Source organism: Dreissena polymorpha, chromosome 15 (assembly GCF_020536995.1).
Source record: "Dreissena polymorpha isolate Duluth1 chromosome 15, UMN_Dpol_1.0, whole genome shotgun sequence".
In the NCBI taxonomy this organism is placed as follows: Eukaryota; Metazoa; Mollusca; class Bivalvia; order Myida; family Dreissenidae; genus Dreissena; species Dreissena polymorpha.
In genome coordinates, this window is record NC_068369.1 from 27,055,737 (window position 1) to 27,072,736 (window position 17,000).

Genomic DNA, 17,000 nt, shown 5'->3' on the forward strand with positions numbered 1-17,000 from the left:
GGCACTATCCTATGTATGCACTCTTCTTCAAACAAAGATCATGTTATTCTGTAGTGTGGCTTTATTATATCGAGAAACACATATCCTACTTTCTTTTGTTTCTATAAGAAATTACAACAAATGACACACACAAAGTATATTATAAGTCGCAAGTTCAACAAATCTTCGTTAATAGTTACAATTCGTGTAAAACATTGTGTTAAATGCTCTCGTGTGCAGTGTCGTTGTCACACGAGATGGTACGTAAGTTTGTTCTTCGGATCATGACAGCCGCGGATCCCTGTTTATATAGGTCCCTGGATATCTTAATTAAACTTGTTAGAATAAGATTTTTTTTGTTTACACACGTTTATAATATACATTAGAACGGTATCGAAATCCATTACACATACACATGAAATAACATAGCGATAGAAAAGGTGGTTGAACTTTGCAGTGTGAAAGACACGCGCTCTAAATAAACCATCTAGCGGTAACGCCCACTTAACACGACACGCCCACATCCTCCCCGTGTCCACAGTTGTTATGTCCTATGGGGAGATGGGTACACTGGAGCAGCGAGCTTTCCCTCCCGTTGCATATGACGTCGTCCAGAAGAATGGGCATAACTGAGAGACCGGCTGGAGGTTGGATAACCAGAGCATTGGACCTGAAATTGAATAGCACTAACTCAACGCGGTTAGACTGTACTGAAACTGTCTACCATATTCACAACTTACTAAGATAAGTTTCCAGTTAGCTGATACCGTTTTAGTAATTAACAAATTAACAATTATTCTAGTCTGCATTAACATAAATATAATACAGTTATGTATTGTTTGCCGTTTAGCACACTGCCTTGCATATTTAACCGCTATGCTCGTCCGGAATGACTGTACAATCTTAGATCGATTGATGACTTTACACCGTTTGTTTTTCATATGTAGGCACATGAGACGTGTTCTTGAAAAAGTCTTTACAGGCTAATCAGAAACATAACCTTCCGCCATTATGGATTTTGTCGTTTAAAGAAGGTATTTTTCTCTAAGCGAATAGTGTTGTCCCATAGAAGCCCTGCAAAGGCGTTTCTGGAATGACACTTTACGCATATGCTTTAAGCCTAGTGTGTTTGCATAATGCGGCTTATATATGCAACTTTAATAAAATTAATAAATTCTAAACTTCTGACTGAGCCTTAAAAAACAGCTGTCAGTCGTTTACAGACAGACCACCAATCACATAATATTTAGATATACATTAATGAACCGTTGTCACCAATAAACATTCTTGTGAATATCAAATAACAAAAATGTTCTTACGTGGACTGTCCCAGCATCCTGCATGCGACCTGTGCGGCGTTGGTATCAAAGTTGTCATCGCATACCGTGCCCCATTCTCCGTAAATGTTTATCTCCAGGCGCCCGGATGTAAGGCGGACTGGAAAAGTATAGAATATTGAAATTAACCAGGCATACTAGCCTCGACATGGATAAAATGATATGTTGGGTTTATTTATAAAAGTTACAGATACATATTAACTTGAAATGAAGAGATCAGAGAAAGGACATTGGATCAAACGAATCGCAGGTTTCAGGAGTTTGTAAGATTGCTATATCATACAACCAAACCTAATCAAACACTGATTTTATGAAATTGTAAACTTTGGAAACGCCAAAACATATTTTGATCCAAATATATGTGTGTTTTGTGGGTTGTAAGGTTTTAAATTAATGATATATATGCATATAACACTTTGCTATTATTTTAGACGGATACATTAACAATTAATAGGTCACTACAATCAACGGTACCGATCTCGTACGTGGGGATCCCCAATTATTGTGAGATTGCAGATACGTACAAAAGTGCATACGAATGCATACCACAAGCGTTTCCGTTATTGCAGCTCATCGATTGTTGATCGTTGCCAACGCACCCTACACCATTGCTACAATAACGCTGACGTGTTCGCTCCCCGCCAGGGCACGTGCTTGAGCAAGTGCTCCATGCTGTCCACGTGGACCAATAGCCTGTAAGAACGTCTAATATTTTGAATGCATTTTTTCCTCCGTGTTTTACTACAATTGATATATGCTATTGGTAAAATACATGACATTTTTATTGTAAACAATGACATGTAAAATTGTATACTTTTAGAAAAGTAAGATTATTGACTTTGCGATTCAATATTGGTGTCAGATAATTTTGATTTTTCTGTTATTGTTAAAGCGTTATCTTAACACTAATTTTAAGGTCGCCGTGGTGTAATGGATATGGTGTCCGCCTTGCGACCGGGAGGTCACGGGTTCGATCCCCACCGTGGGAGCGTTCTTTAGATCTCCCCCAAAGTACTGGTTCTAGGCCCAGGAAACGGACTCGAGAGCGTTTATATAAGCCTAAGGCTTTCGACGCAATCGAGCTAAAATAAATAGGTTTAAACTAACACTAATTTTGTTACATAATTTACGTTGAGGCAAAACTCTATTAATATCATCACATATGTATAAGCATTTGACTTGAATTACAATGAACACAATTCGTATTTTCATGATATTTGCATTTGTTAACACCATACACGACAACCCGTAAGTACCAATGTTGACATTGCCGTCCTGTGGACACTGCTGTGTGCTGCACAGTCCGGAGTCCACGTTAGGTCCGTGGCACGGCTGGCCGTACGGTGATGGTGCGGGGTTCGAGCACTCGCGAGACCGGATGTGCAGACCACCACCGCATGTGGCTGAACAGGAACTCCATAGTGACCATGTGCTCCAACCGCCGTCTGTAAGAACCAATAAAATATATCATATAATCAAGTTCATGTGACATGAAATGCAGGGTGCTTTTGTTGAACTTTCCGATAATATCAAACAATGTCTCGCGATAAAGTAAAACGATTTCATACTTAATAAGTAAACGCAATTAATAACCTTCGGAGGTCGAACGATGAATTAACAAGCCCCACAATGAATAATATCTTCCCTTTAAAATTGTTGGTTGTTGTTTGTTTCCCGACGAACGACACCAGCTTAGTTTGTGCGTAACTTTATCCCGTGGTACACAAAGTCAATTTCTTCAATTAAGCATGCATAACAGACACTTAAATTGTAACTCACAATCATAAAAATGTCTACTCACATAGATTTAAATGACTTTAGCAAAGGAACGTGTTTTTTTTTAAAGATCGTACGCCAATGATATTCTTTTGCTCCTTATACCGAATGTAATGTTTTGATGATAAGTTTTAGATGTAATATTGGTGAAGAAAGTCTAGATGAAGCTGAAATGATAATACAATATATGACAAGCAATTCATTACTGTCATAACGTACCATGTATATTATGACGAAATGCCACAATTTAAGCTTCATGTATTGAGTAAAATACACGGACGAAAACGTATATAATAGTGCAATTAACGAATTAAATAACCACTCAGTAAATTGATTTGTATGTGAACTGTGTCAAGCAAATTATGTATAATTATGCTTTCTATCAGTGTGTTTCGTCGTTGATTTCAAATTCCATTCCCTTTTAGTCATTATTTATAGGTTGCTAATTGAGTGACCACAACTTTACCTGAGCATGCCCTCGTCAAGCATGTTCGAAAGTCAACGGAGCTTCCGAAGCAGTGGTCCCCGAACAGCTTAGGTGGCGGGTTGTCGCAAGCTCGATCTCGGTTCTGCAGCCCGATACCGCACGTGGTTGTGCACGAGGACCATTGGGTCCAGCTTCCCCAACCTCCATCCACTTTGGTAAGAAAGATGTAATGGTTTAATATTTGAACAAATACTGATTGTTTAAGTTTCAAGAATTACATCCAACTGAGTTTAAAAATAATATTAAAATTATAGGTACCAGCGAAGAGAAACACAAAGAAACGCATGAAAACGGAGCGTCTCAATTAAATAATGGAATAACCTGGAATCCTTTCATCCGCCTATATAACTTACCTGGGCAAGGACTGCGGACACAGGACATGAAGTCCAGCGAGGCCCCCGGACATGGCTTCCCGTGGGATGAGGGTGGAGGGTTTGTGCACGTCCTTGTCCGCGTCAACGTTGCGTTACCGCAAGTGATCGAACAGGATGACCAGGGGGACCATTCCGCCCAATGGCCGTTCTCTGTGTATTTTGTAACACGTACCAAAAATGTGTGCAAGAAAAATCCTTAATTTGAATTATACCTCCAACGTGACAAAAAATAAATAGCAGTTTGGCAAAAATATATGGAACTCTCTACAACAAGTGACTACATAGTATATACCACACAACAAAGCATCGAACATAGAAAGATAGCTTATTCTCATCTGTAAATAGTATTAATCCATTTAAGCCTATTGGACTCTCCCATCCTTCTAAATTGGATCAATTTATTTCCAAAATTAGGGATGTCTAGTATACGTATTTCTATATTTAGAATATTTCTTACAGAAATTACTTTAAGCAAACAGCTTAGACCCAGATGAGACGCGGCATCATGCGGTGTCTCATCTATGTCTACGTTGTTTACCAATGCCTTTTTTCTAGACGCTAGGCATAAATGGGTTAAGGTGTTACTCGTATAATAAACATAAATTAGATCTCAATGTTCGACCGCTTTAACAGAATCGACTTGATAAAAATAAAGCGAGTCAGCTAGCTGCTAGTAGAGCAGGAATACTAATCGAGCATCACAGGTTCGCTCTCCCGCCGTGTGTGATGAGCGGTGATGATATATCTTATACGGAATTATCCCCCTTCTGCTGATTCAAGTTGTATCAGTTTCGGGCATACTTATGTTCTCCAAGTACTCTCAAAAAGTTGAACTAGGAAATGTATGCGTAAGCTTACTGAATACTGTGAAATTACTGAAATACTATTCATTGTAAAACGACGTCAGCGCAAAATGAACAAATAATGCGATGAGAAGACTTACTATAGTTACATAGGCTGCAGAACCTTGGGCAGACCAGTGCGGCATGTTCATAGTCGCCTGTACATATGTTGAATAGCGAGCTCAGCCTGGCACAGTCCACTGTCTCATCATCCACACAGTCAGAGGCTGCAATTAAGAATCGCACAAAATGACACATTTGAGCCGCGCTCTGTGAAAATGGGGTTTAATGCATGTTCATTAAGTGTGGTCCAGGATAAGCATATGCAGTCCGCACAGGCTAATCAGGCACGACACTTTGCGGAATACACAGGTTAATCAGGCACGACACTTTGCGGAATACACAGGCTAATCAGGCACGGCACTTTGCGGAATACACAGGCTAATCAGGCACGACACTTTGCGGAATACACAGGCTAATCAGGCACGACACTTTGCGGAATACACAGGCTAATCAGGCACGACACTTTGCGGAATACACAGGCTCATCTGGGACGTAATTTTACGTACTTATATTAAACCCCAGTTTAAAACACTATGGACTAAAATAACGTTTATATCAACACTGTCAAGATATTGTGTTAAGATTCATGCCAGTCGATGTTAATGCTTAATATGCATGTTACGTATGTTTGTTTTTTAAATAATGTGTTTGCGGAACTATTGTGATATTGAGAATATCTTTGCATATTTTAGCATTAGAAATAATTCGCAAACAAAACAACAAAAAACTGTTCAGCGCATATAATTTGACAAACAAATTACTTAACTACAACTTCATTTGCAAAATTTTAACATTAACAAATTCGACATATATCAGCTTTGTACCTGGAAATGGATACTTTTCGAACAGAATGTGTAGTATGTTGAATTGAATCAACAAACGTATAATAAGACAATCAAACGGGATTTGAAGTGAAGTGCACACTGGTATTGATTAATAACAGTGTTCAACCTTTTAATATCAGAAGTATAGGTGTGAAACGGAAACGGTTTTCCGAAAAATCATCCCCCATGTGTAACACAACAGGGTCCGAGTTATACCTGCACACATTCACATATGTTTCATGTTTTGTTCTTTTTCGACACTCCCTCTCATCAACATTCAGTGGCATTGGCTCCATGGTCATTGGTCAACTGGCTCGTTGACAAATATAATTGGTTCAGCGAATTTATCAACAGAAAGAGTGTACTGACTCTGACATGAAGCAGAACAAAAGGTTACTACAAGAAAACACTCGGAAGAACCCTTAATACTTCAGTTGATGTCCATGTTTTGCGGCAACGTTTCAATGAATTGGCGTTAAACTTTATTGCAGGTAGACTCCAGAAAGTTACGTACGCTGACTGTGGTAGCAGAGTTGGTCGTTACAGTAGTCCGTCGAGCAACATTCCGTACAGACTGACCCACGGGACTGAGGCACGGATCGGCCGATTATACCACCGATGTTTGTGCAAAACTGATACACGAAATTAAACATGATGCAATATAACACAACACTGAAATATAACCTGCATTTAGTTGCCGACCAATCGGACCGTAACCAAAGAGGTGGTCTGTATTTTGGCTCCGGCAGACTTGGAGATTACAACGTCAATAACAAAAAAAAAATACATTTTGATCCACAACCTTTCTGGTCCGTAAAAACTTACATTAAGGCTAATAACAAATAAGAAATGTAAGGAAATACGTAATACTATACAAACAGTATACAGAACAATGTACCTTTGGCCTAAAACCCAGGGTGTCCTTTAACCTAGCGATACTCAGTGTACACACCTGACATGCACGACACATCTACTTATTAATTTAAAGATTAAGAATTGTTATTACGTAATATATGCACACATGGGTAAGCTGTTAGCCGAAACGACAGACAAACTAACTTCCAAGAAAAAGTAATTATATTTTAATTATCGACCTTCCTGAGCTTCCGGACGTAGTTTTTTTGTTGTCAACCACATGTTTCAGGGCTGGCTTGTCGGGCATTTAGAATTCAGAAGGCCCTCAATGGAATTGTATCCCTTAATATCTTTATTTTACTTAAATATTGCTTTGAGATAACAATGGTTGATTTTGAGATCTGTTCGTTTTCAACAAACACAGGTAATTCTAATGTTCGCGATAAAAGAAAGCATCGTGTTATACCCACGTGAATACCGCTCTTTTATTACAAACTTTCGCATCGAAGCATATAAAACCTACCGCTGAGTCGAGGCAACCCATGTCGACATTTTCCCCAGACGGCACGTTCTGCTTCCGGTGATAACACGCCTTTGGAACAAATAAGTGTATACATCGAAATATGCACCATTCTAGAACATGCAACCAGTATGCTTTGTTTTGTTAATGAAAACATATTTATGTTTGCTTAAAATGTATGCCTTTTTTCGTTATTCTCGACGTTTGTTATTGTTATCAAACGTTTTCTTCTCTTCCTCGATATTTGTTCAGTAAATGTGCAGTCAATATTTTCTGTCTAAGAAAAATTTATCTATTTTGAATTTGTAGGCAGAAAAAACACTTAGTGAATGATGAAAAACGATTATTAAAAGCAAACCAAAGTTTAAAGGCTGTGCTTCAAACAAGTTATTAAGCCTGGTTTATGCTAATAAGACTAACATATATGGGACGTGCTCTTTGAAAAATGCGTTTAATGTGTGTTCGTAAAATGTCGTCCCATATTAGCATGTGCAGTTCGCACAGGCTAATCAGGGACGACACTTTCCGCTTTTATGATTTTTTTGTTTAAAAAAAAGTATCTTCTTAGCAAAAATGAATTTGTCGGAAAGTGTCGTCCCTAAATAGCCTGTGCGGACTTATAGTACATCCATTAAGCCTCCTTTTCACATAGCACGGCTTATATGTTAAGACAATTGATCACTTGTCTTTTGGAGAGCTAATCTTCCTACAAATGCTTAATGTCGTTTCATGTAATAAAAAAATACGCGGAACATATTTCCTGAACGAAACTAGAGATGGTATATCATGAATCTTACCTGACTTGCAGCACATTCTACCTTGGCTATGCACGCGCTGGTGTCGTTGACTCCATGGCAACTAAAGCACTGCAGGGCGTCTTTAAAACAAAAAACATTACACATGGATTTTTGAAATCAAGAGCAATACAATTTGTCACTAGTATGCGCCTTCCAGACTTTACATCGACTTACTATGTTTTATTATATACCTGCTTTATGTTCCCAAATACAACTGCACAGAAATAATTCCCATAATATGCTACTCGCCAGTTTTCCAACTCCGTATTACCATACTAGTCGGACTACTTTAAATGACGTTACGTTGAATGCAGAAAATTACAAGACCATTCTGTGTTTATTATGAACGCTTAAACTCATTTTTTTAACTTAAATGAGTAAATGTTGTATATAATAAAAGGAATATTACGCAATTCAATTGTTACAAGTGTTTGTATCAGTCTCGTGGCTTGCGCTATTTCGTATCAAACTCGAGGCTCTGCCTCTCGTGAGATACGTCATCACACAAGCCACTAGACTGATACAAACACATGGAACAATTAACTAGCGTAATACTCCGTATGTATACACTATTCAATAACAAGTGAACAGTTTTATATTCAATATATTCAAATTATTGTGTATTTCTGAATGCCTATGCAAAATAAATACTTTGCAAAGTTGAACATTCTTAAAATGAAAATTGTCTTTTTAACGTTGATACGGTAAGTAAATACAAATAATTAGAATTATGTCACTGTTTTTAGCCTTCACGTGGCCTACGTGTGAATAAGCGATGACATACCACAGCAGGTATATACATGTGCACATTAATTGTGTTTGATTCGATTCTACTATTTAACAACAAGTAGTGGAATTATAGTTGATTAAAGCTACTACGATCTAATCAACATATTTTAGTTTAAACTAACAGTACACCTTGGTGCCATTTTTACCTGTGTGTTGGTGTCTATTTCATAGGTGCGTTTTAGTATTCGTATTTCTTTCTAAAGTATGCATTGACATTCAACAATCGCCTTTTAGAATTCTTGCAACAAATTGCAAATCGTGAAGTATGCAAAACTAGACGTAGTAACGATTTATAATCCTGTTTTTTTTCTGGGCATTATCTGTATAAACATCATAAACAATACCAGTACTACAGCGTTACTATATTTCTTCAAAGTATTTACATTCAGTTGTAACGGGAGATTACTCTCTTTCACTCGTAGAAATCCCAATACGGAGAGTCTACCCTTGCACTGGCTTTTCAGTGTACATAACAATACGGTAAAAACAAAATTTGTCATTTATTAATAACGATTTCATTTAAAAGTCTATTATCAAAAGATATTTTAGAGTGTAAAATAGGTTCTTTTTGATAGTGCTGAATATCTAAAAAATATGATATGATATTTTTGTATCATCTCTTATAGGTTTAGAGATTATGTGGTAATTTATATAAATTAATACATAGTTGTTTATTCATTGTTTTTAAGGTAAAGCAAAAATCATTACACATGAGCAGTTCTCTATGGAAATGGGGTTTAATGCATGTGCACAGGCTAATCAGTGACGAAACTTTTCGCTTTTATGATATCTTTTGTTTAAAGAAAGTCTCCTTTTACCGAAAATCCACTTCAGGTAGAACGTGTGATCCCTGATTGGCCTGTGCGGACTGCACAGGTTAATTTGGGACGACACTTTACGTACATGCATTTAACCCCCTTTTCACAGAGCGAGGCTCATATATGCTGCTAAATTTAAGAAATGTCATTAATAAAAGTTTTATCAATTAAGTGTATAGCGTTCATTGAGATACTTACACGTTGCAGATAACGTTAGCGCAGCCAATCCTATTAAACAGATATCAAAATGCATGGTCATTCAACAAGACATACACGTACGGCGTATGGCAAACATTCGCCTTCTTAAGTTTATTTACTTACACAAATTGTTTCAGTTGTCTTTGTTTTGTGGTACTTAAAAACAAAGGTGCCAGTGTTGACTAACAGGAACTTATTTGTTTCGCACGTTTATCCTTAAAGTGATATTATGGGCATTTTTTATTTGAATCGAGCTGAAAAGAATATACAGGTCAAAAGAGTTAGTTAAAATGTGGTTACTGACCAATTAAACGCAACTCATCTTGCTACCAGTTGTTAAAAAAAATATATTTTATATTCGATATTCTTACGTGACCCACCCAGTCCTGTAAGCCGAAATGATCCGTAAAACAAAATTGTGTCTTTGTGTCGTATGAAAGAATCTGCACTAAAACTAAATTTAGGTTCACGTCGTACATGCATGATCAGTTGTCAAACGACAGTACGGTTGATATTCAAATGCATTTTTTTTCTCTTTCCGGGATATTGCTTTCGTATGTTGATACTGCATTAACAAATATGAGTGTATATGATCGTTTCTGTTCAAACAAATTGTACATGCTTTAGTGTGATTGTATTGTCATTTAACACTTCTACACAACAGTTTAATGCACCTGCTTTTGCTTCTGAGCGCATTCAAATAATTGCCGAGTAAATTAATTTAGAATGTGCATGAAAACTTCCACTATGCATGTACAGTTTTCTATTTTATAAAACATAATCGTAAAAATATACAATCAAACTAATTACGAAGGCCGATATGTATAATATAAACTTTACCTATATATATGACTTGTAAGTGTGTCCTCATCTTGTCGAGCTGGTTGTACACATGTCTTATCAGTAGATGATATGAGCTGACAAGGTCATTCCAAAGAACCCCAATAAAGGGACATATGGACGATTAATGCGGAATAATATTTTCCAAAATAATACTATCGTTTAAAGGGAATTATCAAACTGTTGATTGACACGCATTTCTCGTTGTTAAAAACGCTAAATCAACTAGTTCATTTTCATAATTATGAAAAGTTACGAGGTCGCGGGAAACTTATTAGTAGAAGCTAAATCGTTTTGAACCTAATGTACATAAAGTAGCGCTTCACGCATACATGCATGCATTATCTATATAACGAATCTTTGATTTAGTAAAATTTTCATTGAACTATGCTATTTTGTCGGTAAGAGTATGAATCCCACGTAAAAATTTAATATACATACGTAATTGTAGCAACTCTGGACCTTTTTGAAACTGAAAATAATATACTAAATGGTGTTTTGTCATGCTGCGTTTTCATGGTAGGCATCATAAACGTTAAATATATCGATATAGTATTTTTGATTTTTATTTCTATGAAATGTTTACCTGTGTTTATATAGGGAAAATCTAATTCCAGAAAAAGAACATGCTTTGAACAATAAAGCATAGCAGGCGAAAATTGTTATAAATTGTTCAACAGGCGTGAAAGTTTAAGGAGTTTGTATTTCGCAATTACTTTACTCGGTATGCATGTGATGAACGTGTATAAACAGCGAGGTAAGTAACAACATTATAACTATAGTTAGATCTAGATATATTAAACTCTGCAGCCAGAAAAGCAGATATTCGCGTTTAACAAAACTTATCTCAAACTAGTAATACATGACAACAAAGCAGTATTGCAAGTGCGACACAAGACACAATATAAACATCATATATCTTGATTAATTAGAAATAACTGCATTGTCTGAAAATGATAAACTCAATGAATCCACGCAATGAAGTGAAAGAACGAATTTAATTGCATAGCGGCTAGATTTGAATTATTATCCAGCACTCAAGGAGAAAGATTATGATCATTTCGTCTTAGTTACTTTAAGTGATGGTATAAAAATGCTATAGGTCAGACTATATTACAAAAAAAACAGACATACGCGAGAAAATTAGTGATAACCCTTTTTGTTGATAGTAATAAATTCCCACTATGATCTTACATTTGAGATTGAGCATTTAAAAAAAGAAAAGCACAACCAAAACAACAACAACAGTTTCTATTTACAACGAGAACAGTCACTGAAGATGACCACTACCTCTGCAATCGCTCATTTCGAGAAGTTGCACAACTTGAATGATAATACAATTACTCTCAAAATGATGTTGTTCTCTAATTCATAGTTAACAAACTAAAAGATAGAAGCTTCACGATGATTTATTCAACCGATTTTATAAGTTCACGGGCACATAAATCTGCAACAAATAGATTTGTCATACACGAAAGTAACGTCTTGCATTTCTTCATTTAAAATAAACATTCCACAGATTTTTTGTTATTAAACACATAACTGTTTTTGACAAAATGTATATTTACCATGATTTAAGTCACTAAATATGAAGTAAGTTCAAGGACATGTAACTGTGCACATAATATAGCGACATACAATAAAATGACCTCGTGTACTTCGACATTGTGTAAGTAATATCTCTATAAAACCTCATGTCGATACGCAGAAAACGAATAGTCCACCACGCTCACAATTTATTTGCAATTATATGATATAGTGTTATATAGTGTCATATATAATTCGATAATAAAACTGCCGATGTACATGCTATTGTATTACTCACATTGTTCCGGGATTGTGCAATTCATTGATGACGTACACTGGTGACATCATTTAATATCATTCTTTCGTGGCATTCGAGTCACCTTTGTTTTGTTAGGAAATTTCATATTTAAATTGGCTTTTTATAGTGAATGAAAACAATTTTATCACAAGTAAGATAAAGGCCGTATTATTATCAGGGGTGGGGGGGGTCAAATATCAGATATTCCCTTATAACAAGGCTTTTTAAGAAGACATACTAGCGACCCTGATTTGTTAATATCTTTGCTTTCAATCTGTTCAGTCTAAATTTCGATAGGAAAAAAAGTTTTATTTAATAATTTATATCAAACCAATTTTCTACGTAGGGTTCCTACGTAGAAAATTGGTTTGATATAAATTATTAAATAAAACTCTGTTCAGATGTGTTAATACAAATATTATGTTTTAATTGACAATTATAAAAATGTGTTGCAATAGTTTAATTGTTTTGCAAATATTTTAGAATTGCCAAACACAATCTTAAATACATACATATGACCTAAAATATAAAAACAAAATGGTGATATAGTAGTCAACATAAAGATCACAAACTCAAGATCAAACATAAATATGTAATAATTTCCTTTCCAAAAAAGACGGCATTTCTGTGTTAAAAAAAGTTCGCTGTGGTATTAAAGAATTGGGTAGTTTCTTCGTTGTTTGCAAGTATATATATTGATATATATGAATTAATTTGTTAGTAAATGCTATACCGTATGGAAGGGCTACGCAACTGTAGTTTGCTTCAACGATACTGTGTTGGTGTACGTTGCAGCAAACAACAGTCGCTTAAGTTAGGTTAAAATCGTAATAAAAACGAGCATATAGAAACCACTTTCGTAAAGTTCAAACTTTAATTAAGGTGATGCTATATTACTGTGGGACTAAACATTTAACTTAATTTATTTGTTTGAAGGGTGCAACTTAGTTACAAACAAGTCAAAATACAAAATAATTCAATACACTATCGTGTTCATTCGGATTACTGTCACATGCAACTATACATAATTAATGAGAATTGTTTCAGTGGCAGCTCTAGATGTTGCAAACGATAACTCAACAAATGGCGTGGTTCAAACGTATTTAAAACAAGTTAAGCGAGAGTAAATTCACTTTTTTGTAACGTATCAATGGTATATGTAGCAAATATGTAATCTCATTATTTTTATAAACTCTTTCTTAGCGAACAACAGGCTGTTATTGCTTGAACACTCACTACGTTTTTATCATGCGTGTTTCATTAAACAAGTGTGCTTCGTTCAGACTATCCGCTAGCAGAGAAAGTTCACGTGGAAGAACCCGCTTGGCAATCATCTTAATTTGATTTGATATTAGCAAGAAATCGGAAATGTCGATGGTTGAAAAAGACAATAATTAAAAACATGCAGTTTACACATTTCTTGTCAATGACTCCTGGGTTTACATTTTAAAATAAATATTCGAGTGTATCCTACTAATATAAGAACTCCACAACATCCCTATAAAAAAGAGATCTTGCATTGATTGCTTTGTCATGCAATGTCGAATCTTGACATATATAGGAAGAAATAAATGAAAACGCGACAACAAATAAAGTTTATTTTCCGTGAAAGACTTAAGTTCCGCTTAAACAAAATTGAAATTAAATTAGAAAGATTTTCAAAAAAACAATGGTGTGAAAAACGACAGCACGACGTTCTCATATTTTTATGACTCTGACACGAGTTTTGTCTGACCTATAAGCAGTAAACGTCAATATTTAACATGAGGTGTAATTGGTTCTTTAAGTTAGTTTAAACATATTTATTTTACATATAAGTGGTTGTTATACATTGATTTTCATACAGCATTTATAACAGGTACATGTTTAAGAATATTTTGACCCGAAGTAAAAATATGAGTCGCGTTCTGACAAAACTGGGCATAATGAATGTGCGTAAAGTGTCGTCCCAGATTAGCCTGTGCAGTCCGCACAGACTAATCAGAGACGACATTTTCCGCCTAAATAGGTTTTTTTTGTAAGAAGAAAATTCATTTAAACGAAAAATGTCATAAAAGTGGAAAGTTACGTCCCTGATTAGCCTGTGGGGACTGCACAGGCTAATCTGGGACGACACTTTACGCACATGAATTATAACCATTTTCCTCTGAACGCGACATATAGTTCTTTTCCCTCGGTGACGTTACCGTTGCATGGTGTCAGGCGAACATAATTGGACTTTAAATTATAAACATATAATAACAGTATTGAAAATAATGGAAAATCCGATACAAGAGTTTCAGTTGTAAGGTACACGTAAAAAAATGACATTTACAAGATATTGAAGATAAAGTGAGAGGCGTCTTGGAAGAAAAAGAATACTTTTATTTACATGTGTGATAAAACTGTGATATTTTAAATATTTAGACTATCAAGACGAGACGACTTCATTGGAATATATGAAGTATATTTGCATTTTATGAACGGTTAATGATCGGTTACCTTTGTTAAGTATTGACTTTACCTATATTCGATTTGACCCAACGTTTGCTAGATACCATCACAAGCAGCTTGTTAAATAATTTATATGTGTTCCTAATTTGTATATCATCAAATGTAACGCCGGTTAACTACCGAAGTATACACTAATTGTGTACTTAAGTTAGTTTTTCCTAATATGATTATAGGTGCTACCTAATTTACGGGCAAAAGCTTTTTAAGTTTTTTTGATAACTATGTATTTCTAATAAATATATTGACATGATTGTGTTTAAAATATTATAATTGTTGCAATAATTAAGTAAAGCATCCAAAAAAAATCAATCTTAAAACAAGTTACATGTTCCAAGCTTAAAGATCTAGCATCTTATATTTTTTTGTTTTCTAGCCACAGGAATTTACAGCTGGTTCGGTGTCTGTGGTATAGTGGATGGGGTGTCTGCTAACTGGCTTAGTCACTGGGAGGTCTCTGTATTGATCTCTTAAGTGGGAGCATTCTTTAGATAACCCTAAAGACATACTATGGCGTACCATTTGGGTTGAAAGTCAAGAAGACCTACAAGTTAAAAAGAGAAATGTACGTCAAAGTACAATAATTGTACGTCGACATAAATATAAAATACACTTCGAAGTATATATTTGTACGTCAAAGTACAATTTGTACTTCGACATACATGTTTGTACTTCGACGTACACATTTTTTGAACAGCCAATCAAAACACTAGTCTCTTGAGCCGCTTTTCCATCAGATTTATTCATAATAAATGTTTAAAATCTCTTTTTTAATTGAGGACAAAATGAATAAAAATATCAGAATGGCAAAAAAACAACACATAGAAGTTTCAAGTATTTAATGCATTGAAATAGATTATATACAAATTTGAAGAAGATTCAATTGTTACCTTTTTAAAATTAAAATTATTCAGCATATTGTGAGTATGTATTGATCATGCGGGGCGGAGTATCACGACCGTCCAGTGCATTACTGCGTAGGAAATTCCCAACTGTAACCAAACAGTACCAAGCATTAACAGGATAAATAATGTATTATAACCTCTCCGTTGGTCGTATTTTGTGATAACCATAACTTGCATAAGTCAGAGGTTAATTCCGCCACGCCAGGTCAATAAATACGCACAATATCTAAAAGTTAGCGGTCGATAGTCGCATAATTTGGTATAAATTATAATAATAATAATGTTTAATAAATACGCACAATATCTATGAGTAAGCGGTCGATAGTCGCATAATTTGGTATAAATAATAATAATACTTATGTTCAATGTCAAATATCTCTAAAAGCAACAGATGTAAGGTGTCTTCTGATTGGCTAACACTCAAGGGTCGGTGAAAACTGTACGTCGAAGTACATTTCTCGTTCTACCTAGTAGGTCTTGTAGACTTTCGACGTCATGGTACGTCATATAGACACTAAGTACTGGTCCTACCCAGGAACCAGTTTGTTTCATCAAATGTCTCAATTCAACTTGACAGCTTGCTAAAGCAGTTGCATTTAGCATACAGTACATGTGATGTGTCAAATCAATTTTGATTGACAAATTTGACAGGATTTTTTTTAATCCAATAAGTTTTAGACTGCCAAATAACACACACTACGTATTGAAAGCCATACCTGGAGCTTTCGTCTGTATACCACTGACTTCATCAGAAGAATGATTTCTACTGTTGGGAAACGTTAACACCACTAATTGTCTTCTTATTTATTATCAATGTATAATTATGTGTAACAGCATAACAACATACTTGTTTCGCAATTAAAATATTTAATAAATACAGGTATCTTGCAGGTTTCTAATTTTCTTTCGCAAACTATTGTTGAATAGTTGAAATTGTGTCGCCACTAAAAAACTAGCCATTTTGTAGCAATTCTAAAATCACAGTCTAAACTGCATACACTTAGCTCTACAGTTACAATTTGAATGCAAATATTAGAATGCATCATGTTATATCATCCATATTTTTTTATTTAAACATTCAAATAACACAGAATACAGTACATATATAAAAAGATATGTGGTATTGTGTGGATATACAAAACACTTCACATCATTTATTTGCACATAAAATAATAGTTACAAAATAAGTAAAACTCATCAAACTACATTTCAAGAATATTTACGTATATGAAATTACAAAGTGGTGTTATTGTATTACCTTTTACAAAATTAACATTGCTG

General features: G+C 35.2%; 1 protein-coding gene across 1 annotated transcript; it reads right to left on the reverse strand.

Annotated features, from left to right (window-relative positions):
* Positions 1 to 366: 366 nt before the first annotated feature.
* Positions 367 to 10,605, reverse strand: LOC127860758 (coadhesin-like). Its single transcript, XM_052399039.1, has 12 exons — positions 10,500 to 10,605; positions 9,660 to 9,689; positions 7,855 to 7,934; positions 7,061 to 7,129; positions 6,197 to 6,314; positions 4,897 to 5,022; positions 3,933 to 4,103; positions 3,559 to 3,729; positions 2,573 to 2,761; positions 1,863 to 2,009; positions 1,299 to 1,416; positions 367 to 649 (listed from the first exon to the last, which is right to left on the reverse strand). The coding sequence occupies exons 1-12, from the start codon at positions 10,528 to 10,530 to the stop codon at positions 484 to 486; spliced, it is 1,416 nt and encodes a 471-aa protein (XP_052254999.1). The 5' UTR covers positions 10,531 to 10,605; the 3' UTR covers positions 367 to 483.
* Between the last annotated feature and the right edge of the window lie 6,395 nt (positions 10,606 to 17,000).

Excerpts from the sequence above, each read along its gene's own strand:
- LOC127860758 (XM_052399039.1), bottom strand. The coding sequence starts at position 10,530 with ATGAGGACACACTTACAAGTCATATATATAG. Across the intron at positions 9,690-10,499 it reads CTTACAAGTCATATATATAG|GATTGGCTGCGCTAACGTTA; the intron begins GTAAAGTTTATA and ends TCTGTTTAATAG. Across the intron at positions 7,130-7,854 it reads TAGAATGTGCTGCAAGTCAG|GCGTGTTATCACCGGAAGCA; the intron begins GTAAGATTCATG and ends TTTGTTCCAAAG.